At 47.7% G+C, this 24,045-nt stretch overlaps 1 protein-coding gene across 1 annotated transcript in view; it reads left to right on the top strand.

Moving 5' to 3' along the window:
* Window positions 1–24,045, top strand: part of KIRREL3 (kirre like nephrin family adhesion molecule 3) — a 263,163-nt gene that overhangs the window by 158,047 nt on the left and 81,071 nt on the right. Inside the window, exon 2 of the mRNA XM_034069650.1 lies at window positions 15,167–15,244. Within this exon, the coding sequence (XP_033925541.1) occupies window positions 15,167–15,244 (78 nt within the window). The remainder of the gene's footprint in view (window positions 1–15,166; window positions 15,245–24,045) is intronic.

Below are 24,045 nucleotides of genomic sequence, written 5' to 3'. Positions count from 1 at the left end.
AGGTACAGCTCTTCTGCATGATACTCTGTGGGGATAGTGACTTTTGTTCCTTTAAAAGCCTTTGAGCAAAGGTATTAATGTGTATTTTGTGTACAAGCCATGTGGTGGCTGGTGTGATGCTGCCTTGTGTTTGTCCTTCCTCAGGGGGTGTTGCTTGATGCAGAGGGCTGACAGTGGCAGTATCTCTCTTAACTAAGCATTTCTTCTTGTAGCTTGCTGCTGAAGCTGCAGTGGAAGTGGTTTAGGGCTGTTTGAGGTTGGTTTTGGAGTCTGAGGGGTTTTTTTGGCTGCTTGAAGGTGTTGCCTCTGGTTTTCCTGACCTCTGAGCAGGGTTTGCTTAGGAGCTTGCCCTCCTAGGATTTGATGTGCTCAAAGGGTGCCTATGAGCTGGAGAGAAGCTTTTCCCAAGAGCATGTAGTGGCAAGACAAGGGGGAATAGCTTTAACCTGCCCAAGGGGAGACTGAGCTGAGCTCTTAGGCAGAAGCTGTTCCCTGGGAGGGTGCTGAGGCGCTGGCACAGGGTGCCCAGAGCAGCTGTGGCTGCCCCATCCCTGGTACTGCTGGAGCCCCTTTGGTTGCACAGAGGAGGGTTAAGGGCACTGTGTGTGCATGGGAGCACAGCTGAGAGCAGGCAGTGGGTGCTGCTTCCTGTAAGCCTCAGCACACCATGCTTCAGTTGCTGTGCAACGTCTCCCAAGCACAGGCTGATGGTGATAGCCTGGAAACCTTTCCCTGCACATAGTGGACTGTCTGATACCTCTCTTTCCTTGCGTAGCGCTTGTATCTGAGTCTTCATTTTTCCTGGGCTAGGGCGTTTGTAACTCGTGAGCAGTCGTGCAGCAGTAATTACACTCTCCATCGCTTTCACATCAAGAAATAAATGGAAGAAAATCACATCTTGAAGCCCCAGCACTGACCTTCATTTCAGAAGGTTAGTCACAGTCAGCTGGGCTATTATCTAGCCCTAAATTTGCCCAAGACCTTGTTGTTCCCTCGAGATTATCACGTGCTGAAGCAAGGGGCAGCTGCTTGTGAGGCTGTCAGAGGAAGCACAAAGCCATCTACCTTTGAGCTTCACTCTGGTAGTGGCTTAGAAAGCAGGAATCAGAGAATGGATTGGGTTGGAAGGGACCTTGAAGCTCATCCAGTTCCAACCCCCTGCCATGGGCAGGGACACCTTCCACTAGGTGCTCAAAGCCCTATCCAGCTTGGCCTTGGATAGTATTGAGGAAGGTATTGAGGACCCTTTGAGGTCAGGCCTTTAAAGGTGGTTCTGGGACTCCAGAAGCCTTGGATCATAACATCTTTATTCTTCCTCTAGACTTGCACTATGCCTCCCACATGGTGTCTTGTGTTTGAAAGCGAGGGGACAGAATAGGTGGCAGGAAGATTTGTGTTCAGCTGTTTCATTTAAGTCGTAATCATTCCTAATCTAAATGTGCAGGGACTGTCTTACACAGCCTAATCAGTCACATCTATTGTACTGTGTTTTCAGTTTAGTGAAAAGCAAAAACCATTCAGGAGACAGAAATTTGTTAAATGAGCATCTCTGAGGCCATGAACCTTTTTTAGTGGATAGAACAGCAATGGTATCGTAGGGTCAGGCTGTATCCCTGGGACACAGACAGTGGAAGGAATAACTGGCCTATGGAGAAATGACTTGCTCTAAGTCTAGATGGAGGACATGGGCAGCCTTCTGACCTTGCTGCTGGCAGAGGTGGCAATATGGTCCCCTGTGGGGTACCACGCAACCAGGATCCATTCATCAGCATGTGAAGTAAGGAAATCGGGTTATCCCAGCAGGTTTTCTGCTTGTGCCCTTCAGTGTCTGAATGCTTGTCCTTTAAAACAGGTTGTTGTCTGTTCTCACCCTGGGGGAGCTGAATCCCCTCTACAAGGGCATTTCCATGCCTGAAGAGCATGCCAGAGGGTGATGTGAAGTGGCCTGATGTGCTGCAGGACTCTCCTGCAGGAAGTCCCTGAGCTGGCAAAAGGGAGCGATGCTATTAGGGAAGCTGGAATCCCTCCAGCTTCTCCAATAGCATCATGTTTGTTCCCTCCGTGTTTGCCAAAAGCACCCTTATTTATTTCATCAGCTAAATGCTGCAAACCAGCTGCCTGACTTCCATCAAGGCATTTAATGATGATGATCATTGCTTCCTCTAATGCAGTGTCTTCTAGTGAGGGATGATGCCAAAGCAGCTCGCAGCTGTTGACCAATGGGTGCCTGTTGTCTCCAGTATTTCAGGGCACTTATCTATTTTTGTGCCAATGCTCCTGTTTTGCTGAGTTGCAGGAAGTTCTGAGGTGGAACGTGGCAGATGTTTAATAGCGAGCAGGAGCCCAGTGAGTCAGATGAGCTCGGGGAGCGAGGAGAACCTCCTGCTCCTCTGTGCTGCTTCACAACGCCTCGTGCATGCTAAAAGCGTGGTCCCTGCATCCCCTCAGAAGCAGGAAAAGGATGCTGCTGCTCTCTCCCAGCTAAGCTTTGAGTAAATAGCACAGATGAGGCTGCACAAGGAGTTTTTGGCAGAGCCAGGAGGAAGATGTTTGCCTTGGGAGTTTGTTTATGGCACAGAGGTGGGATTTTCCTCTTCTTGCAATGAAAGGATGAAGTTGAGCTTGAAAGGATGCTGGGTAGGGCACAGGTATTGGGAAAGGCATGGATGTTGGGCAGGCTGGGCTAACCTGGCAGAGAAAAACTTCTCTAACCTTGTATTTACACTGGTGTGTGCCTGAATGTTCATTGATGGAGAACATGGCTCAAGAACTTGATTTGAACAAGTGAATTCATTCTGTCTGGTGGCTTCAGCTGGAAGGTGTGAGCAGGGTCACATCCTTGCATCCCAAGGTGTGCCAGGATGAACATGCTGCTGTGGAGACAGGTAAAGGCACTTTGTTCTGAGAGGTGTCGGAGACCTTTGTGCTGTTGCCATCCCATAGAAAACATACTTGATTGTTGGATTGGTGTCGCTTTCCTCCTGGGAACTGCTGTTTAACTTCTGGAGGTCTGTTAAGATCATTTAAGAGACAATGAAGGATTTCAGCTTTGCTTTGCTATTTGTTGAGCAAACTGTTGACACAACACACCCTGCTCCTCGCTGGTGCTTTAGCTGCAGTTTAGACTTCAAAAACAGAGGAGTATGAAATGAATCAGCAAATTATCCCGATCGCTTTGTTCATTTTTCCAGCAGGAAAGTTATCCACCTGGAAAATAGCGAGTGGCTGCGGCAGGAGCGGGATTTATTACCTGAGATAAGTGGAGCTGGGATAAAAGTCCTCTTTAGCTCTTCGGTTTTAGCTGCAAAGGCTGCTGTGCTTCTGTTCTCCTCTTTGTGCTGAGGATCAAACAAGGAGCTTTGCATAGGTGTGCCAGGGACTTTGAAGGAAAAGTTTCTTCCCTCATCCCCGCCTTTGCCTCCTAAGAGCAGCACCTTGGACTTGAGATGAGAGCGGGTTAGCGTTCCTTTCACAATGATGCTGGCGTGACTCTGAATCCCAGCACTTGTGTTCTTATCCTGCTTTCTGTTCCATGTGCACACTCATCTCCCTACCTTGGCTTTGTTTGAGTCTTTCTTCCCCTTTCCCCCTTTCTTTTGTGGAGTTGGCTGTATGGATGAAGCATCATTTCATTCTCCTAAAGGTCCCGAGAGGGCAGCTGGCAGATCTCATATGCAGGGTGTCAGCTCCTTTAAATGAACACACTCAGATGGCTGTAAATCCCTATTTACACATAATAAACATGAGGCTATAGGCCATAGAGGGAATAATGTATTATTGATTACAGCAGTGGTGTGGAATGTCCTTTGAAAGGCAGGTGGTGCATGTCCAGCTGTCAGCACTCCAAACACAGATCTTCCTACCCTTTGGAAGTGGGAGGCAAGCCTGGCCCAGTGTGGGGATGAGATGGGCAGACCCCACTGAATGGAGAAAGGTGGGTTACAGCCTGGTGTCACTAGAGAATAGCAGAGTGGGATATCCCTCTGGGTGCTTTCAAGCCCTACCCATTGAGCAAGTCTGGGGTTTTGTTAAGCTATCAGAGCTGCCTTCTTGGCACCTCCAGCCTGGTACTTGTGTTGCAGTGATGAAGAACACTGTTTTGACAGTTGCTGAACTTGTAGCTGATGATTTCAGGGCCCTTCCAACCCAAACCGTTCTGTGGTTCCTTCAGTTCCTCAACAGCAGGCACTATCCTTCATCTCCCATGCAAACAGGGAATTCACTCCCTTGTTTTAACACTGGCTGTGCTTGCAGGAAAAGAGGCATCCCTGAGGCTTGACAAGCAATTGGAGTAAGTTTTGCCTGGTTTAAATGAGAGTTCAGACCCAGACAGATAATGGAGGAGTCCTCCTCCCTTTGGGAACTTTTAGGGGTCCTGCTCCTCATGGTGTTGGCTTGAAGGCCATCAACCCAGGTTGTAAGGATCTCAAGGTGCAGTCATGCTAACAGAGCATCTCTGTGATAACTGGGTAACCTGAATCAGCACATGGGGAAAGCTAACCCCTGCCACAGGCACCACTGACCTTGGATCTGAGCTGTTTGCTCACTCGTGCAAACTCCGCAGCAAAAACATATCAAAGTTCCCTTTTCCTGCAGCTTTTTCCTCCAGGTATTTAATGTGAGTTTACAGATGAGATGTGCATCAGGGCAGGAAAAGATGCTAATAGTGCACTTGCTGCACTCAGCTCAGCCACTGAAACATTTATCACCATCTGTCCTGGATTGGACAGGGCTGCAAGCATCAAGACGTTCACGTCTTTGAGGAGGAGGCAGATAGACTCAGCATCGCAACAGGTCAAGCACTGAGTCTGCAAAGAGCTTGCAGGGGTTTGGCATGGGGGAGCTGCGCTTTGTAGTCTTCTCTTTGCTAAGGTCAGAGGTAAGATAGTCAATGTTGTGCTCAGAACTTCCATTGCTTGGCTGTAAGTGTTAGTTCAGCAGCTTTCATGGGTTTTATGGGGGAAGAATTCTTCTCTTGAACCACTTAACTGTCAGCTCTTCCCACATTAACACCCCCAAGAGATGAAAGGTGAGTGTGAGAGGGTGCTCAAAGGGCCTGTAGGGACAGGCCAAGGACTCAAAACCCTAAGTACTCAAACTCCAGCTCTTGTGATGCATCTTAAATATGATTTGCTCATTGCAAGAGCTGTGTCTCTCCCCCACTAGCTCTTCCTGTACCTCTCCTTTCCCTCTGGCAGCAGCAAGAGCAACTGAATCTTGGAGCAGCACAGCTGTTTCATAAAGCATCTGTCCCATGGCTGCATTTGCATGTTTCTTCTTCTTTTAAATGAAAAGAACTTGGACTCTTTCCTTAAAACCTCACACCTTGAACAACCAAAACTTGCTGAGCAAGGAAATAACAGTCAGTGGTGCAAGGAGTGCTGCTGCAATTAGCAAACCTAAACGCAGGCTTGGCTCTCCTTCCAATTAAACCCTGGCAAGCTGCGATACATGATGTGGTAATGAAGCAGAGAGTTTTGGAGCTTACTGTGCTTGCTTTTTGGAGAGTATGGGAGCTTTAGGCTGTCTAGCTGAAACTGAGCCATTGAAAGTAATGGGCTGGACAATCTCACCCCATTACTTTTAATGGGATTGAGTGAGGGCACGCTCGGGAGCAGTGCTCTGACATTGGGGGAAGCAGGGGAGCTCTTTTCACATATTCAAGTTATGGCTAACGCTGGGAAAATGCCCCCATGGCAGTGGAGACCAAGCTGCTTGCAATAAGTTATAGGGTTTGGCAGCAGATAGGAGGAGGAGTAGCAGGAGAGGTGTGTTGGCATCATCTACGAGCTGCGGCTTAGTTTGGTCAAGGGGAACTTCAGCATGTGCACGATAGTCACTACTTGTGTGCACTTTGGGCTGTGCAAGGGCACGAGCAGGGTGCCAAGTCCTTCCTTTACACTGATCATCCCTGATTTACCTTCCAGCCTTTGGCATCCATAGAGGTGGAGGAAGTATCTAATGCACGAAGTACTGGTCTCTTGTGCTGAAGCTGGCAAGTAGCACTAGCATCACCCAGCAGGACCAGTTGTAGAAATCATGAGTTTTCAGGTCTGAGAACATTCATCATGGTTTAAAGGGGAGCAGGGATGGTCATGAGACAAATACTGCAGGATTAAACATCCAGGCTGGATGCTGCAGCACTGATGTGGATGCTCAGTGTCTTCTCTGGACCCTGTTAATGTGATTGGTGCCCACTCGAGCAGAAGGATGCCTGCATGTCCTTGCAGCCTGGGTGATGCATTTGTTCCTCATGATGGGACTGAGTCTCCTGCTGCTGGGACGTTGCAGGAATGTGGTCCAGAGAGGGCAGCAATCAGCCTCCCACAGCCTGACATTTGTCCGTTCACTTTCCTTTCTCCTGCTGCTGAGCGTGGCCAAAGCCCCCCTGCCAGCAGGCTATAAAGCTTCAATGCCTCAATCAAAGCAGCCTTCCTGCAGAAGGGGATGGAAATGTAACGATTAGATAATCCCCCGAATCTTGTGGCTTTCCCTCTAATTGGCACCCTGTTCATTAGCAGAGGGCACAGACCTGTTTTCCTCCTGCCCATTCCATCTCTGAGCAACTGAAGGGGAAAAGCAGGGACTGCAGTAAATGCGCCTCCAACTGGGATTAATCTGGAATTGCTGCTCCTTTGGCCAAGTTATGTGTGGTGGTCTGGTAATATCACAGATCAGATTCCCCAAGGTTTTTAGGTGTTTTGGTTCCCGAATTCTGTGGGGTTTAAGAGAAGGAAACAGATAAACCTGTGTGTGGATCTGACCCAAGATGACTTGTTCATGTCAGCTCAGGACCCAAGAGGAGGTGGTATGGCACTGGGTTGATGCTGCACAGTAGGTTTCCTACCCTCCCCTTGCCTCACAAGGAGGAAGGCAGCTTAAAGAGGCTTCTGAAATCACTGAGAGTTGGTGAGGAGGGGAAAAATAAAACAGAAGCTGAAGACCATATATTTAAAGGAAGAAAAAGAAGCCTTAGATGCAGAAGAATTGCAGCCGTGCTGTGAGGTAACCAGCGCATAGGATTTAATTATAACATACACAGAAGTAACAGCATTGGCGAGGCTGGAGCGTGATTTTCCTGTAATAGAAGGACCATGGGGTTCCCTGCCTCTGACTGTCATGTCATCTTCAAGCGAGAGCATGACTGCTTCGTGCTTCCCTGCCTTCAGAGGGGATTAAAGGGGCACAGCAACTGCATATTGGAGGAGCTGCGTTAAGGATGTCCAGCATGGGAGGGGTTTGGAGCAGTTGGACCATGACCTCTGTGGGGTTTGAGGTAGGAGGAGCTGATGGGCTTGAAGGCAGTGACTGTGATTTCCTCGGTCAGGCAGAGGGTAGCTGTGTTCCAAGGATTTGTCCTCCTCCCAGCCTCATAAAATGGATGGCTGAACCAGAAACCCACTCAGGGTGGGCGGTGTGAGAAGCAGTTGTTGATCCAGAGCTGCCATAGATGTGACATTTACACTGCTGTGGTTTTATTGTGTCTCTCCCCTGTGTGACCACAATCTGTCAGAGCAGCACAGGGACTTCAGGGCTTACAGCAAAGTGTTTGCACTGCTGCCTTCTCCTCCTGGTTGAGCAGGGGTGTTGCAGTGTGGGGTGTGATGCTGGGATGCTTCCTGCTTGATCCACATCTCTAGACCTGGCTGTGAGTGTGGCTCTCTGTGTGCCAGGGGAGCACTAAATGTGTTATTTATACCAACATGAGATGCTCCTGCCAGGCTTCAGGATAATGTCGTGCTGTGTGCGTGGCTAATGTTGCCTGGATTGCAATGGGATGTGCAGGGGTCCCAAGGCAAGAGCAAGAACAGTGCAGTGGTTTTCAATGAGAAAACAGTCTTTGGTGGCAAAACTGGGTCTTTAGATAAAAAACTGTATTCTTAAGCAATCTAAATATATGGATCTTATATCCCTGTCAGATTTGTTCTGAGCTGCTTCATTCTGGTTTTAGATTAACAACCCCTGGTGTTGAAAGCCCTCTTGGTGTGTAGGATGCCTTCCACTTGTAGCTCCTCTGTTTCACATGGATCCCAGGTACAGTGGTGTCTGTGGCTTTTCCAGCCTCATAAAGGCATTATGGATCCCTGGAGAGCTTGTTTCTTCAACTGCAGTGGAAGAAGGGCTGGAGAAAAGTGTGATGGGTTTCACAGGTGTCCTCCACCATTTCCTCTCTGTTTGGGCAGTGTTATTTCTCTGCTCTATGCTGTGGAATACACAGCTCCTGGGTTTGATGAGGTACAAGAGGAAAGTGGCTGAAGGAACAAGTCATACAGCATCAGTGCCACTGCAGACCTTGTCAGGCAGATCCCCAGGTGACTGCAAGCTCAGGTCTGAGCTGCCAAGTAGAGCATGGGGCTAAGTGACAGACAGCCCAGGGCCATCTGAGCCCTTGGCTTGCAAGAGGAAATGCCTGGGGGAGGCAGAGAGGGCAAGGGACAAGGCTTAAACTGCCTGCTGGCCTCTCCTGCCATCACTCCTCTTGCACTGGTGGGAGCAAGAAGCTCCATAGAGTACACATAGGCTGTTAGCTGGTGCAGCACAACCTCTGGAGTGTGACCTAGGCACATGTGCACATCACTTGGTTGTCCTCCGATGGCCCTGGTTGACTCCTCAGAGCCAGCAAATGTAGTCCCTCCCTAGCACATGGTGTGGATGGTGATGTGTTGTGAAGCTGGGAAGGCTCAAGGAGAGACAAGTGATGCACATGGAGGTACTCGTGTATTCCTTAAATGTCTCTTGAAGACTTGATCCTGACCTTCCTGCAGCGGCTTTGCTGCCTTGAAACAGGAGATGGGCTTTGTGCCTTGAATGAAGCAGCATGTACAATGGGCTGTAGTCAAAAGCAGATCAAAGCCCTGGGAAGCCCTTGAAGTGCAGGGCAAATCCACCAGCGAGATGAATTGGCTGTAGCCCCACTGAACAATACAGACATCTTCCAAGGGAGGGTCCAAACTCCAGGGCTGCAGCAAGGTGAGGAGCTTCAGAGGGTCTGAGCGAAGTGAGATGAAAGTGGCAATTGGATAGAAGCTCTTGTGAAATACATAGGAATCATGTAAATTGGGGAGCAGTGTTTGAGCTATGCCTGTGTGCTGTGAGACTGTGAAATGAAGTGTTAGAACTACATGATCCTTAAGGACCTGTCCAACCCAAACCATCCTGTGAGCCGATGAGGAGGAGAGGGCGTGATGAAGGCATTGCTGTGGATAGTCGGCTGCGTGTCTCTTCTTGGTGAAGCCTTTGTGAGTAGATTGAGGAGGGAGAAAGTGGTAACCCAAAGTTGCCTCAGTGAAAAACTTCCTCCTAATGTCTCATCTAAATCCAGCCTTTACAATAGAAAACACAGGGAAAATGCTTTCTCCTGCACGTGAGGTGTAGTTAGGCTCTGAAACCTGCTGCCACAAGACCTTAGCAAAGCATTGGGGATGATTTGACTGTATGCGTGTGCACAGAAAGGTGTGAAAGATGTTTTATGCAAGAAGGTTCAGGTCCTGAGGGTCCCCTTCCTCTGGGGTGAATTGTTCTTCCTACAGCAGCAATTTCAGGGGAAGGAAACATCCTAAGAATGACTGGACTTGAGGTCTGTGAGGGTTGTTCCTCCCTTGCTGGGGAGCAGAGTGGGGAATACAGACAGGTCAGCATCCTTTAGGGATGCTTTAGGGACCGAAGGCTCTGCATTGCCACTAGAGGGAAAAAAACCCTCTTCACAACACTTCAGTGCTGAGTTACAACTCGGAGGTGCCTCTCTTCCCTTCATTAGGCAGGGAACCTGGGGAAGCAATCCCTGCTCAGCAGCACTCAGCCCTCTTCTTTCTTCTAGTTGTGTTTCCTGCCAAGAAACAAGTTCTAATTGTCTGGTGCCAGGGCAGAGCTTGTTCTTGGGCAGAGCTCTTGCTCTGTGGCTTCTCTTCAAGGTCCTCCCCTTGACGGTTTTGGTGCTGATGCCTTTCAAGGCATCTTGAAGAGCTCTGTTTTACCTGCTTGAAACAGGTTCAGTGAAAATGAGCACATCCAAGTTTTCCCATCATTTTCCATTACTGTTTTTAACCCAAAGGAATGTTTGGTGCAAGTTTTAAGGACCTTCAAGACCTTTATCCTTTAGAACCAGAAATTCCCATAGGGAAAACAGCACTGGGGTTGGTGATGCTGCCGTTTCCCCAGCTCTGCTGCATGTGCTTTCTCTCTTCCACGCAAACAGGACTTCCAATTCTGTGGTCCATCAGAGAATGGCCCTTGTGTGCAGCTGCTTTTTGCATCTCGGAGCAACGAGCTGGCAAACACCTCTGCTCCATCTGTTTTCCTTCACTGATGGATCCTTTAAAGTCAGATTGTGGTCCCACAGGGACATACTCAACTAATCCTCTGCTTTTAAGATTTTATTTGTGCAATAAATGGATGACAAGGTGGTTTGCAAGTACATAACACAATAAATGGGTTTATAAATGCAACTTTTCTGCGGAGCACTATGGAATAAAATACAATATCACTTCAGCATTTAACACTGATCTCTGGTTCATTCATATTTCAAACAGTAATATGCCCATTTTCTCATCTGGGAAGCCTCTTTGGTTTTTTAATACATTTTTATAAATTAACCAGGCACAGATTTAATAATAACTTGCATTTGTATAGCTTTTTTCATCTCTGAGGATCTTGGATTGCTCTGCAGACTTAATGGTGTAATATAGAAATTACATGCCGAAGGATCCATTTGCTCTCTGTTGAAATGCAGTGTTTGGAATGCTCAGCAATGCTCACAGATGCAAACTGCATCGAGGGAGGAAGCTCAGAGTCGGTGCATGTTGCAGTAGAGCTTGGAGGGGAAGGATGCAGCTTGCTTTAAGGGTGCCCAGAGCACAGTCCCCTGAAGAAGAGGTCATAGGGATGCTGGGGATATCTGCATGAGGAAAGCTCGGTGTGCCTGGAAATGAGGATGCAGACAAACATGCACTTCTAACTTTTGGGATGCATTGTTGCTAGCTGTGGTGAAGCCAAGAATGTGGAAAGACTTGGGAGATTGGGCTTTTCTTTCTCTGATGTGCAAGATACTCAACAGCCCACAGCTTTATGAGGACAGGAAACATCTAAGCAGGAGCATAAGGTTTCTTAATCAGTGTTCAAGTGAGCGAAACCTCTTGGATTTAGTGACAGGACCTTCTCATATCACCCTTTTTGGCCGCCTTCAAAGTTTTGAGCTCCTTTGCTTGGAGACTTTTAAGCTCTTTCAAGAGCTCCCACCCAGGTCCTTTGCTTCTGAGATCCCCAAGTGAAATGAGGCTTTTCCAACCCTCTGTCTTTCCCAGTCGCTGTGTTTTGGTGTTGCTGGCACTGGGATATCTGGCATGGAGGTTGCCCATTCCCCATCCTAGAAAGAAAGAAGTTTAGACTGAAGTTCATGTATGTAACATGCAATTGTGATAATTATTTACCTATAGCAAATCACTATAGAAAGAAAAAGGTGAGAAAATGGAAATGTGATATTTATGTTAATACAAAGTTTTAAAAACTTAATTTAAGAGGCCAGCTGCTTGTGCTTCTCTTAGAAGAGCTTAATTGGTATATAACAGCATAGTTAATTAAATACAAATCAATAGCTTAAACCAGCTAATTGATATTTAATATGTATGGGAAAATAGAACAGTTGTAATATAATTAACTCAATATTAAATAAGCAATGGAATTGCAATTATGCTATGGCTTTGCAAGGATTCTAAAGTTTATCGTTCTTTAATAAACTTGCAATTAGACAGGATGAGCTGAAAAATTATTAAACAGGTATTATTGGGCTATTAAACATTTATTACCATTCCTGGTGGGATACAGCTACACAATAATACACGTTATGATTGTGTTAATAAAGCTTTATTACTGCTTTAGCCTTTTACTGCAGTGGTTCATCAGAAACTGAGTTTCCTTCTTGAGTTGTGGGTTGAGGAACTGAGTAAGGAAATGCGAAGCAATGGGAGAGATGAGGGAAGAGCAGGAGGATGCTGTAGTTTGGGCCAGAACTGGGAGATCTTTCTTCCAACACAAGAGTTCTCCTTTCTTGCCCAGGTTGTGCATAAAGATCCTTTCTCAGAAGACCCTGAGCTCTTGTTGCTTTTAATTGGCTTTTGCTTCACTGTCAGTGGCTGCCCTTAACACTGTGTGGTGTGAACTTGCTTGTGATTTGAGTGGCTCTTGCCTAAGTTTGGCGGTGGATTAATGCAGGTACTTTTGAGCAAGGTAAACCCACAGTTCTGCTGGGATTTTGCCAAACAAATCTTGTATTTCTTCCCAGCTCCTGGAATAACAAACCTCAGCTCAAACTAGTTTATCTCTGTTGGGAAAAATCACTTGCCATTGCGAAGAAGTGGCTGGAGTTTGGGGTTTGGGTGTTGGGGGGACACAGGGGTTCATATTCTGTTTTCAGTGGTGTCTCAGCATCCTCTAAAGCCAAAACATTTAAAATGATGGTTGTCTGCTTAACTATTTTAGCTTTAGGTAGCCACTAAAAGCCATGAAGTGGTGAGACATCCTCAGGCACCACAGTCATCTTGAAGTATTTTACCTTTTAAAGGCACTCTCAAGTATTTAAAGGTGCCTTTAGCTATAAAGATTTTTGCATGTTCTCACAAATTTATGATATGAGTTATTATAATGCAGTGCTCTTGTATAGCTCCTTTCATCATGGGATATCAAAGTGTTTTATAAGCATTAGTTATAACATCCCTCAGGGAGGCAAATGGAAGATAGACACCCATGCTGGTGTGTGCTGATCTGGGCTCCATACAGGGATTTAACCCACAATTCCTTGGGATCCAGCCTGTATGGCTCAGCCCTGAGAATCCCTCCTTCCCCTCTGGTTTAAATTGGGACTGGGACCTTTTGGGTCACATCCAAAGCAAGACAACCTCCTTGGGAGCATTTTGCTCCCTGTGACTGGAAGAGAAGGTAGACACCTAAGTGGTAGGATGTTCATCCATCCCCTAAGAAGGCTGCAGCTATTGCTGCCTCTGCTGCTGCTTTATTTCAGGATACTCTTAATGATGTTTGTGGTTAATGGAAAGCATGGCAGGCCCTGACATACAGGTCTGTGTGCTGAGGAAAAACCCACACAGCACCCACAAACATGTGCACACCAGGATGTAGGGCGTCCAAATGGGTTCGATAGTAACACCAGCTTGCTCAACTCACTGTAGGCTGCACTGCCTTGTGCGGTGCTAATCTAATTGTGTTGTTTTAATTATGCTTTGATACCTTGCTCTTTGGAGGCTCAATAGGAATCAATGCAGTTTTGTTTTCCTGTCAATAAAGACAAAGGCCTCTTGCCTGCTTCACGGGCTATAGGTGAATGGTTGCAGAGGCTATTGGCAGGCTCAAAGCTCTCCAGCCACATCCACCCAGAGCATCTGTTTTTGCAGTCGAAGTTCAGTGAGGTCTTATTGATTCTAGTTGTTAGTGCTAAGGGAGGCAACTAGTGCTGCATATCCAGCTAAGCCAGCAGGCCCTTGACACCTTTCTCAGTGTATCTGGGGCTGTTGTGTACTCACATAATGCTACATTGTGTTGCAGAGCAAGAGGCTGGTTTCCACCTTTGCATCAGCGATAGGAGATGGTTGTTGTGTACCTCTTCCTCTTAATTAAGGCTCTGATTCAGGAAACCACTGAGGATGTGAATATTTGGTTTATCTGCCCTGATTTCTCTAAGCTTTAGACATCTACATCTGAGTTAGTCACTGCCTTCATGGCCAACAAGGAAGTTACAACCACCCCCAAAGCCACGCCAGGTAGGTGAAATGAGTAACTTCTAGAGATGCTCTGGGGTGTTTTTTAGGTAGCAATGTGGATTTAAGGGAGAAACTAGATTTTGGCTTACACTGTGTATCTCAAGAGCCTTACTTCTGCCTGAGCATCAGCTTCATTGTGACTAGTTTTGCTTAGATGATGATGCCCTAACTGGTTGGAGGGAGCCTCAGGATCAGGAGCTGTTGGTCTTCAGTCTCTTGCAAATGGAGCCCTATTTAATGCTAGAAAAAGTGCTTTAATTAGTCTTGTGTGTACCCTGAGTTTTCTCTTATCAAAATAAGGCTGCTTTTGCTGCACTTAGCACAGTATGAGGCAGAGTCAGAGCCTATGAGGATGCTAACTCTCTGCTGGGATGCCATGGCAGCTAGCAGCATAAGGGAGGGATATAGCCACATAAATCTGTGTGCCTTCTCCACACGTCACATTGAATGACTTTCCTCTTCCTCTGGGCACAGTCCAGAGCTCAGATTCAAACCTGAGTCTGCATCATGGCACTAGAAGCCAAGGCTGGAGGCAGCTCCAAGGCCATCGCTTCACTCACCCCCTCCTGCCTCACTGCCTTCCCCTCTTCATGCAGCGCAACTTCACGCCGATCCCAAGCTCTCCTTCATCAGCAGAGCAGGACTCTAAAGAGTCCACGGCCACATTAAGTAAACATCAAAGGGGCTTTGATCAGCAGGCTCTGCCGAGCACAGAGCCCCAGAGGAGCTCGGCAGGTCCGCAGGCTGCATCGGGGACACGGTACCTTAATTTTCTCCACTGCGACACAGGAGGATTTGTTTGAAGAACTGGAGCTTTTTGCACGGGGAGAGCACGTGTGCATGCAGCCTACTTCTGGAGAACCCCTGCTCAGATCTCTGTTTGTTACTGATACTCAGAAAGCCCCATTAAGAAATCAAGGCATCAAAGGCACGCGCCTCCTCAGACTCCGGCGCTTTACTGCTTGTAGGGTCACTTGCTTGCCTCTGAAGAGTAAGCTGCCTCAAGCCAAAGTTATCTTCCTTTCTGAGGGCTGTTTCCCACTTTGCTTTGTTGCCTGCTAAGGGAGAAAGTGATGAAAGAGTCCATACGGTGGCAACGTTCTGATGTGGAGGACGAAGCAGCTCATTCCGTCTGCTTGTTAGATAGGAGTGCCTGAGACGGGCAAGGTAGGGGATAGTGTCCTGTCTCTACGTGTCTGTGTCTAAGTGGAGCAGCGCGGTAGCAGTTGATTTGGGACACAAAGCTGAGCTCTAAGGCTGACCAAAGCCTTCCTTTATGTGCCCACTTCACTGGTGCTTTACCACAACAGTGCATCCAGCAGAATTTGCTTCCTGCAGCATCCCCATGTGCTTGCTCTGGTCCCCAGCCTAGTCTAACATCGATGTCTCTTCTCTTGCAGAACTGGGGCTCCCAGGACGAGGATGCTGCCTAGTACTGGGGTTCATGTACAAGGAGAAGTACCGCAGGATGACTGAAGGTGAGCAGGTCCCTCACCTTCTATTCTTCTGTCTTCTTTAGCCATCTCATTGCAAGGGATGTGGATGCGCTACTGCTAGGAATGGGTTAGGTTCTTGTTCACATCAAGGACAAAATCCTGCTTCCCCTTTGCTCTTTGAAACATCTTAGCAGGCATGGAGAGGAAAAGCCCCCAGCCTGAAGCTGCAAGAAAGCAGGAGGTTTAGCTCCATACATCCATAATCCACTGTCCTTTCCTATGGAAAGGATTTGCTGCATGGAAAGCTTTTCCACAACTTGCTGCATCTGGTCTTTTCATTCTAGCTGGGTCATAAAGCCTCACTTGTTCCCCTGTCAGTTTTCAGTGCCTCTGCACCTCTCAGAAGTGTCTTTGCATTGTTCACCAAACCTTTGCTAAAGTTTCCCTGGTTTATATTCCAGTCATTCCCCAAGTATTTTATGAGCATCGATTAATCCATAGAAAGATCATAAATAATTATGAAGCATAATAACTAAACAAAAACTTTATGCTCAGAAGAATTGGCCTCCTTGCTTCTGGTAGCTTTGCTGTTTGGCTCCTTTTACTTGTCAAACCTTAGTGCATCATCCTCTTGGACTAAGAGGACGAGAGCCCTTTGGGATGGGAAGGTCTTCAGAGTGTGTCAAGGGGAGTTTGGCTGCTATGAGGTTCCTTCAGGGACTGCAGACTTAATCCATTCTGAGGGCTTTGATTGGGAGTGATTTGGACAAAGGATGGGATTGCTCACATGGGATGGTGTATTGCAGGAGTTGGCCATGGCGGTGCCTTCCTTCACAGCAAGGTTTGCCTTCACAGGAGTAAAGGGTGCATTAGCTTTCATGGGGTATAAAACTCATGTGGAGGGAAGTTTATGGCTCAAATATCAGTTAGAAGATCAAAGGTTCCTTGAGTCTCCCAGGAGCCCTGATACTGAGCGGATAACGTGGGGAAAGTGCTTCACAAGACTTCACCTTGTGCTTGTTAATTACCACATGCTTTTTAAGCATTGATTAGAGTGTGTGTTTAATGGGAAGGGGCTGTCCCTTAGGACAGAGGATGGCAGTCTGGGCTGAATGCTGTGAGTAGGTTCAGTAATATCCCTCCTAATTCCTTCTTGTCCCGTAAGCCTATGGGTGGTTGTGCTGAGATGGGAAAGAGCATCCTAAGGATGCTCAAGGGGTGTCTGAGAGCTGGCAGGACCCACCTTGGCATTCTGGCCATCCTTTGGGATCCTTCCCAGAAGCTCCTGTCCCTCAGTGGATCCAAAGCCTGCATGTGCCTAGGAAGTGAAGCCCCTTTTCAGGCTGAACGTGGCTTTGTGTGGCAAGAACAAAGGAACATGAAAGGCCAACAGTAAAACCTTTGTGTAGGAACAGGAACAAAGTGTGCCTGCCTGATGCTGTGCAGCCAGCCAGCTTCTGGCCCCCACCGGCTGCAGGACCATTATGTTTAAAGGTACAATCTGCCAAAAGCAAAGGCAGGGGATTTCCATGGCTACAAAGACCACCTAGGACTTGTGTTTTCACTAGGGGCCATTGCGGATGGCAATTGCAAGCCTCTAACCTCCCAGGATTTTGGTGTATTTCAGTGCAGAAAACCACACTGAGGGGGGTTTCAGATGTCTGGTCATCAACAGAGGTTTAGTGAGGGCATTTCCTGCCCAAAGCACCAAAGCCAGGCTCTTTGGGCCAGTTACCTTGCAGGGATAAGGAGGAGAGAGACAGTTTCCCTTTTATACTTTAGCCAAGTGAGAGCTTTTCCTCTTTTTATTGCATGATGGTGCTAATGAATAGCCCTATTAATAATTGCAGGGTAGCTGAAGGAACTGAAAGCAGAGGTAGGCAGTGGGGCAATGGGCTAATTATGAAGTGTGGGGTCTCCTTCGTAGTGGAAATAGGTAATTACAGGGCTCATTAGAACCTTGCTGTCACTTAACGGAGACATCTGCAGAATGCACTCGTAGGTAGAGAAGCAAAGAGACCTTTTCAGTGTGGAGTTATCACTCTGTGGTAGGAAAGCGCTTCTCTTAGCTGTTCCCATGGAGAAGGTCCAGGCTGGGCACTTGCAGACCAGTGCAGTAACCTCTCCCAGCAGGGTAAACTCAATGTTGTGACTTGTAGATGCTCTGTGGCCATGCCCAGCAAGGGGGTTTGGTAGCATGATGCTCTTTGTTTACCAGCTGGCAAGGGATGGATGTCCATTAACACAACCAATTGCAGATGCAGGCTGAGCCACCCTCTGGTGTGAGAGCCTCTGTCAGTGTTAGTCAGCACGTATCTATATATCAGCCTGTGCCATGAAAAACCAGGTCTGGGGAAGGTGTTAGTATCTCTCCAGAGCAGCTGCCAGCACCGCTGGCAATGTGCAGGGCAGGAATGATTTGGACAAGCTGCACTGTGTGTGATTCCTCCCTGTGAAATGTGCACTGGGAAAAGTGATGGATTTGGGCACAGTTTGGGGCTGGGAAGCAGGAAGGTGCTGCTGCAGTGTGGCTGTTAAGGCTTATCCCTTTGCTGTGATTGACGACTGCCTCATCTGCGTGCTGGGATCGCTGTTTGGTGTGCGGCTGTGAGTTGTAGGGTGAAATTAAGCTGGTGACAGTTGTAGACAGAGGGAGAGGTAGAGCTGTCTGTAATGATGGCCTTGCAATAAAGACGCGTTAGAGTTAATCCTCCACCATCTGTCTTCATTCTGCTAATAACCCACTCAATCAGATGCTGCTGACTGTTTGTTAACATTCAGAAACAGATACATAATCAGGAGCGTGCTGTTTGCTCACCGGGGGCTGGATCCCTCCTTGGGAACAGCTTTCCCTTGGCCACAGGGGTTCAGTGGGAGCCACGGCTTGTGGGCTTGGATGTCACAAGGCACATGTTGTGCCATGGAGGTGATGCTGACCTGGCTATGAGCTATCTGTTCTCCCCATAGCTTGTGTTGCCCTGGCTCAATCGGATTTTGGAGTAGAAAGGTAGTATCTATAGAGTGGGTCACCTCAGCCACTCAGCACCAATGGTCTTGAACTAAATTTGGGCTGTTTTCTATTCTCTTTTCCCCTTCACATCCAATTCTCCTCCCTTCCCAAGTTCCCAAGAGAAGGCCAGGGGTGTGCTGTAAGATCTCTCCCTGCTCTTGGTCCCTGCCTGTCCATAGGAGCTGTTCCCGAGCTGGCCTTGTTCCTACTCAGTGGTCCAAGGCTGGTATTCAGGCATCAGTCCCTCTCCTGCTATTTTCCTTCTCCTCTCCTGCCTCTGACTTCCTGCCAGATCTAACTGGAGTCATTAGCAAGCATCACTGCCGCAATTATGGCACTTTCTGGCTGCCATTCATGAAGCTACTAACAGGAACGACTAAGCACTGAGAGGTGTCAGCCTTCACCTTCATCAACTGTTCTCACCAGCCACTGGCTGCCTGGAGCTGTTACAACCCATGGGGCAGCTCCCTGCCTCCTCTTCCTCCCCATCCAGGCACTTGGCTGGCTCCTGTGTCCTCATGTGCAGTGGACAGGTGGCATCTCAGTGGGATGGCCCCTGTGCTTGGAGGGGATGGGTGGACTTCATCCTTGTGTCTGAGTGCTCAGTGTAGCATCTTTCTCCTGGACCAGTTTAGAGTTACTGATTGATGCTCAAGGAAGGTCAAACTCCCCCTCTGCAGTTCCTGCCTTGGCTTCTAGCCCTGCTTCCCACTTGGCTCATATCCATCAGCTGGAAGCAGAACCAAATCTCCAGTTTTCTGCTTTTGAAGCATCTCCATTCACTGTGCAAAGCACAGCAAAGCCAGCAGCCATTACTGCAGAGCTGCAGCTCCTCATAGCAACCAGCACTGCTGTGTTTCATTGGGAGAGGATGCTGCTTAGCAAATCATATCTGCTGGGTGATGGCTGGAGAAATATGCTCAGATGGGGCTTTCTGAATCCATGGTGTTCTCTAAAGGCCATGTGGGGCTGTTGGTCAGCATAAGACCTCCCAGCCTTGAGTATGGAGAGGAGGGAGGGTGAGGATTTAAGTTTAGTAGTCTGAGCTGCAAATAAATCTTACCTTGACACTTCTGTTCAGGTTTGGGATCTTATTTAAAGGTGCTGGGACTAATGCACAGCTCCGAGTTCTCTTGGTGGGGGGAAGATGTAGATGCTAAAAGGATGAGGTTCATCCGCTTACCTCAAAGGTGGGACATGAGGTGATGGTTAGTGGCCCGAATGGAAAGGAAAGCTACCAACCTGCTCTCTCCATGCAGCCCTTAAAGGCTAGTGGGGATGGTTCTGTTCAGCCCCTGCCTGGCAGAAGTGTGCCTGTTTCTGGCTTCTGTTATCAGTTTCTTCTCTTCAGCTGCAGGTATCTCTAGTCTATGAATTGGTTTTGGTTCTGCTGGCATGTGGGGACAGAACTGTGTACGCATGTGAAAGCTGATTTTATGGCTTATAATTATCTTGTTTCCATGCCTTGAATAACTATAGCTCCTCCATTATTAATAACTGGAATTCCAGTCCTTGTCATAGATCACAAAATGGAGCCGAAGCTCAACCTCGGCTCTGCATAATGTACCTTGGTCTAAATTGAATAATTGGTGAAATGGTGGAAATCGTTAGTTTTCCCCCAGTTCCTTGGTGCTGGAATTAGTGAGATATTAGTGCAATTAGCCAGTGCTTCCATTTGAGGCTGCAATCATTTGGTTTGTAATTTAGAATAAATGTAAAAGCCCACTTGTGCTTCTGAACGGGTTATTTGTCCTGTTTAAAAGTATCTAATGGGGTAGCTGTCATCTAAGCAAGATACATTTGACCCATTTCAATTTGTTTTCCTTTTAATCTGCTATCTGTTTTCCTGGATCTTTTCCTTTTTTAATAAAAACATAAAGAAGAAGTGGGTGAGAGAGACCAAAGACGGCAAGAATAGAAGCGTTATAGATCTGGAGTTTATCATAAGCCCAAGTAGTCTGAAATCAAGGCTATTACACTGCAGAAAGCAATAAAAAGAAAACACTATTCAGAGATCATTTAAAGGGCCAAGTGACTTGTCAATGAGATGCTTCTCTATTCGACTGCTTCCTAATAGCTTCTCAAAGGGAAGATGCAGCCCTTGCAAGAATGAAGGCTGCATTGCAGGGGGGGAGCACTGGGGTCAGTGGGGTGCTGTGGCAGTGATGCTGAGATGGGTGAAATCCATTTCAAGGCCTCACCTTGCTGCTTGCAGTGAAACCAGCTGGGGCTGTGGGATGGAGTTGGTGCTGTTTGGGGGGGAAATGTCTTGTTGAGAGAAGCTGCTGTGCCTCTGCTCCAAATGCCTCCCTGCTTGAATGCCCCTCCTGCTGCTTGCCATTGTTCAGTGAATGCTTTGTCCTCCTAGAGCATGGCACTGAGGTGCAGTGATGTGTTCATGCACCCATTAGTGGCCCAGCAAGGAGCTGCTGCTTCTGACTTGCTTGTATTTGTGGGGATACTTCATCTGGATCTTGAAAGTCACTTTTACATCTGTAACAGCACAGGCTGAGCGTGAACCTTCCTTGGCTTCAAGGATAAATCAGAGCCAGCCTCTCTTATCCCTCTAACAAGTAACCTTTCCCCTCTACGGATGCCAGCAACCTCTGTGCTGCTGGGAAGCTGAAACTTCACTCTTTTCTCTGGCTTAACAGTGGAAAAGGTCTGTCCTCTGGGACCAGACCTGTAACATGTTACTTGATTTAGCTCAAGCAGCATTGAACTCAGAAGCCCATACACAACCTGAACATCCTCTGGAGCATCCCAGCATCTTCCAGTAGTTTGCCCTCAGGCTTTGCATCAGCCCACAACCTGGGAATGGGATTTCTCCAAAGCTTTGCTCAAAGCTACAGCATCCCTGGCACTAAATCTACTGGGATCTGCAATGGTGAGTCCCTTATTAGCTGATCTCCTCCAGGATGCAGTGAGGACTTGTGTTGCTAACTCTGCTGTCATCGCTGATGAAGGTTCTGTCCCCTCATGGCTTGGCAGCTCGGTGACAGGGAAACTTGCCTTACCCCAAGCACTGTCACTCGTGTCTCCCCATGAAGACACAATTGCAATTGATTAGGGAAGGCATCTCCCATCTAACCTGCATTGATGCTGCTGTTCTTTATCTGATAAAAGCATTAGAGATGGAAGAAGCAAGAGGATGCAGTCAGCTCCGGAGAAGTTGTTAGAGATGCATTGTTATCAGCAGTGGTCTCATTGATATTTCTGTGGTGCTTTGTGTTTCTGTTAGCTAAACAAGGCAGGGATGCAAGTGAAACCTGAGGAAAAATCAGGATGCGGGCTGTCTTTTTGTGTAGTTTCAAGGCGAAACTTTGTCTGGGTTGGGTCAGCTGGAGAAGTGGGTAATGCAGGACCTCACAGGGAAGAACTTCTGCCTAAGAGCTCATCTCAATCTCCTCTCTGTCACATTAAAGCCATTCCCCCTTGTCTTGTCTCTACATACCCTTGTCCAAAGCCCCTTTCCAGCTTTCTTGTAGTCCCTTTAGGTACTGAAAGCTGCTCTAAGGTCTCCCTGGAGACCTCACTTGTGAGTCCTAGACATTCAGAAGGATGCTGCTGAAAGAACGATCCCATGTGCCCTGCTTTCAGGTCTCCTCAGCTTACTGCTGCTCTCTACCCCTTTGGATAGCAGGAGCAGAGTTTCATCCTTGATGCTCTGGTTGTCTGTGATGCAGCTGAGAGACTCTACTGGTTATAAATCTGATGCAAAGCTTGAGAGTTTTATGGCAGTGGTGGTGTTGTAGCAGTTAATGGTCTAAGGGTATAATTTTACCTATTGATTGGAGCAGTGGCCCCTGTGGAAAGCTATTGCTGCGTTGTCTTCAATAAATGAATACAATACTTCCTCACTCCCTTAGTGGCATGAGACAATCCAGAAGCTGCTTCTCGTGCTGTTCAGCCTGCAGGTGTGTATGGGAGAACGTGGGATCACGTGGAATCTGTGTTCCCTCCCTTTGCAGGGACTAGAGAACCTGCTAAAGATGCTTTGGGAATCTTAGGTTAATAAACACAGATCAATATCTGGGATGAGATTCAGAGTATCTTGGCTACTTGAACTCCATTGCCCTTGCATTCCCCTTTAGGTCCTGAACGGCATTTGAAATGGAACATACATTAAAAGAACACGCAAGCGGTGGGGAAGAACTTGTCCTGTAAAATGCACCTGAAAAGGGCAGAGACAACCTTATGTACTTCACCTTACCCTGGTGGCCACCTCCTGGTGTTGCTTTCTCCATTGAGTCAGGGCTGGTTTATTGTCAGAGGCAGGAGGAGCATAGCTTAAAAGAGGCACATGGATTCTTCCCAGGGAGGGTGACTCTGGCTTTCCCATCTCTGTGCTGCCTCCAGGCTGCCCTCTTAGTTCACATCGGAGCCTGTAGTTCTGTTGATACTTCTCCCTGCTCTGCAGAGCTGTTGCTGCAGCCCTGGGGTCTGTTGCTCAGTTTCCTCCCTCTGTGCCCATGGGACCCTGCCAGAGATGCTGTTGGCAGGCAGGATTTCATCAGCAATCCAGGTTATGCTGTCAACGTGGTGTCCACCAGACCAGAACCTGGACACGCAGGTATGGCTGGGCCATCAAGTCAGGTTCTGATGATGCCATAAATCCTCCCAGCATAAACTGATAGCATGACCGTGAGGCAGCCTGCAGCTTGTTGAAGTAACTGGAAGCCATTGCTTCCAAGACAGTGATCCAGACTTCCATCTGGGAAAGGGGCAGGAGTGTGAGAGTATATCCCTACTGAAGGCTGGGAAAAGAGCATCTCTTCTGTCATTATGAGGTCTGCTGCAAGGAAACACAGGGTCTGTTCCTTCCAGGTCTGGATCTCTAACCGCCTTCCCCTGGAGACAGACACACGTGCCTGCTTTCCACAAGCAGAGCCAGGTCGGAGCCTCACAGGCTGGAGCAATGAAGCAATACCAAGTTGCCACCACTTAGAATATCAATTAAAACCACTGCGTCTTGAAGTCCCGTGCTGAGACACACGCTCTGTATTGATAAACAGCCAGGCTTGCCATTAAAACAGACCTTAAGCCAGCAGAAACAAATCAACTGTGCAGCTGTGAGCAGAAACACAACTGGTTAGAGGATTTCGAGCTAAAGCCGTGCTATGGGGTGGGAACTGATGTTGTGCCTATGACACCAGAAGGGTTTCATCTTCACAAGAGAGCCCGTAGCTTTGGTATGATATGAAAAGGCTGAAACAGTTCTGAAGCTCCATTCCCTGCTGGTTTCCCTGTGTGTCATTAGGTCACATAACATCACCTCTGCTCTGCAGTCCCAAGCTGTATGATGAAGCTCCTTTCTTACAAGACCAGTGTAAGATAGCTGTAGTTCATAGCTCTGATGACAAATAGGAAGAACTTGCGTGTTTCAGGCCAACAAAATGAACTTATTCCTGTTTCTCAATGAAGTGGGTTTTGGGTTTGCCTGGAAGATACTTATTTTGCATTATCACGCTCTGTTTGGGCTGGCATTTCTTCAAGTCTCCTAAAAATCCATTCTTATCATAAGGAAATAGTGAAATATTGTTGTCAAGTATCAAGCTGAGTGCTGCAAGTCCTGATCTTTTTCTCCCTAAGTTGCTTGATGTACTTGGCCAAACCCTGCCATCTGTATTCACTAGATAAAACTGAAGGCTGTTAGCAGCATTCAGGTTAAGGCTGATGAAGATGGAAGGAACAGGCAGATAGGTAAGGAGCCTGTGGGGTGGGGAGTGTGATTGCCATTCCCCTTGGCTGGGCAGCCAACATGACAAGTATTTAGTGCTCAGGGCTGCTAATCTGCTCCTTCACAGACCAGGACAATCATGCTCGGGTGCAG

The sequence above is a fragment of the Melopsittacus undulatus genome, chromosome 15 (assembly GCF_012275295.1).
Source record: "Melopsittacus undulatus isolate bMelUnd1 chromosome 15, bMelUnd1.mat.Z, whole genome shotgun sequence".
In the NCBI taxonomy this organism is placed as follows: Eukaryota; Metazoa; Chordata; class Aves; order Psittaciformes; family Psittaculidae; genus Melopsittacus; species Melopsittacus undulatus.
Note: the sequence above shows the minus strand (reverse complement) of the source record. Positions and strands in the feature narration are given on the sequence as shown.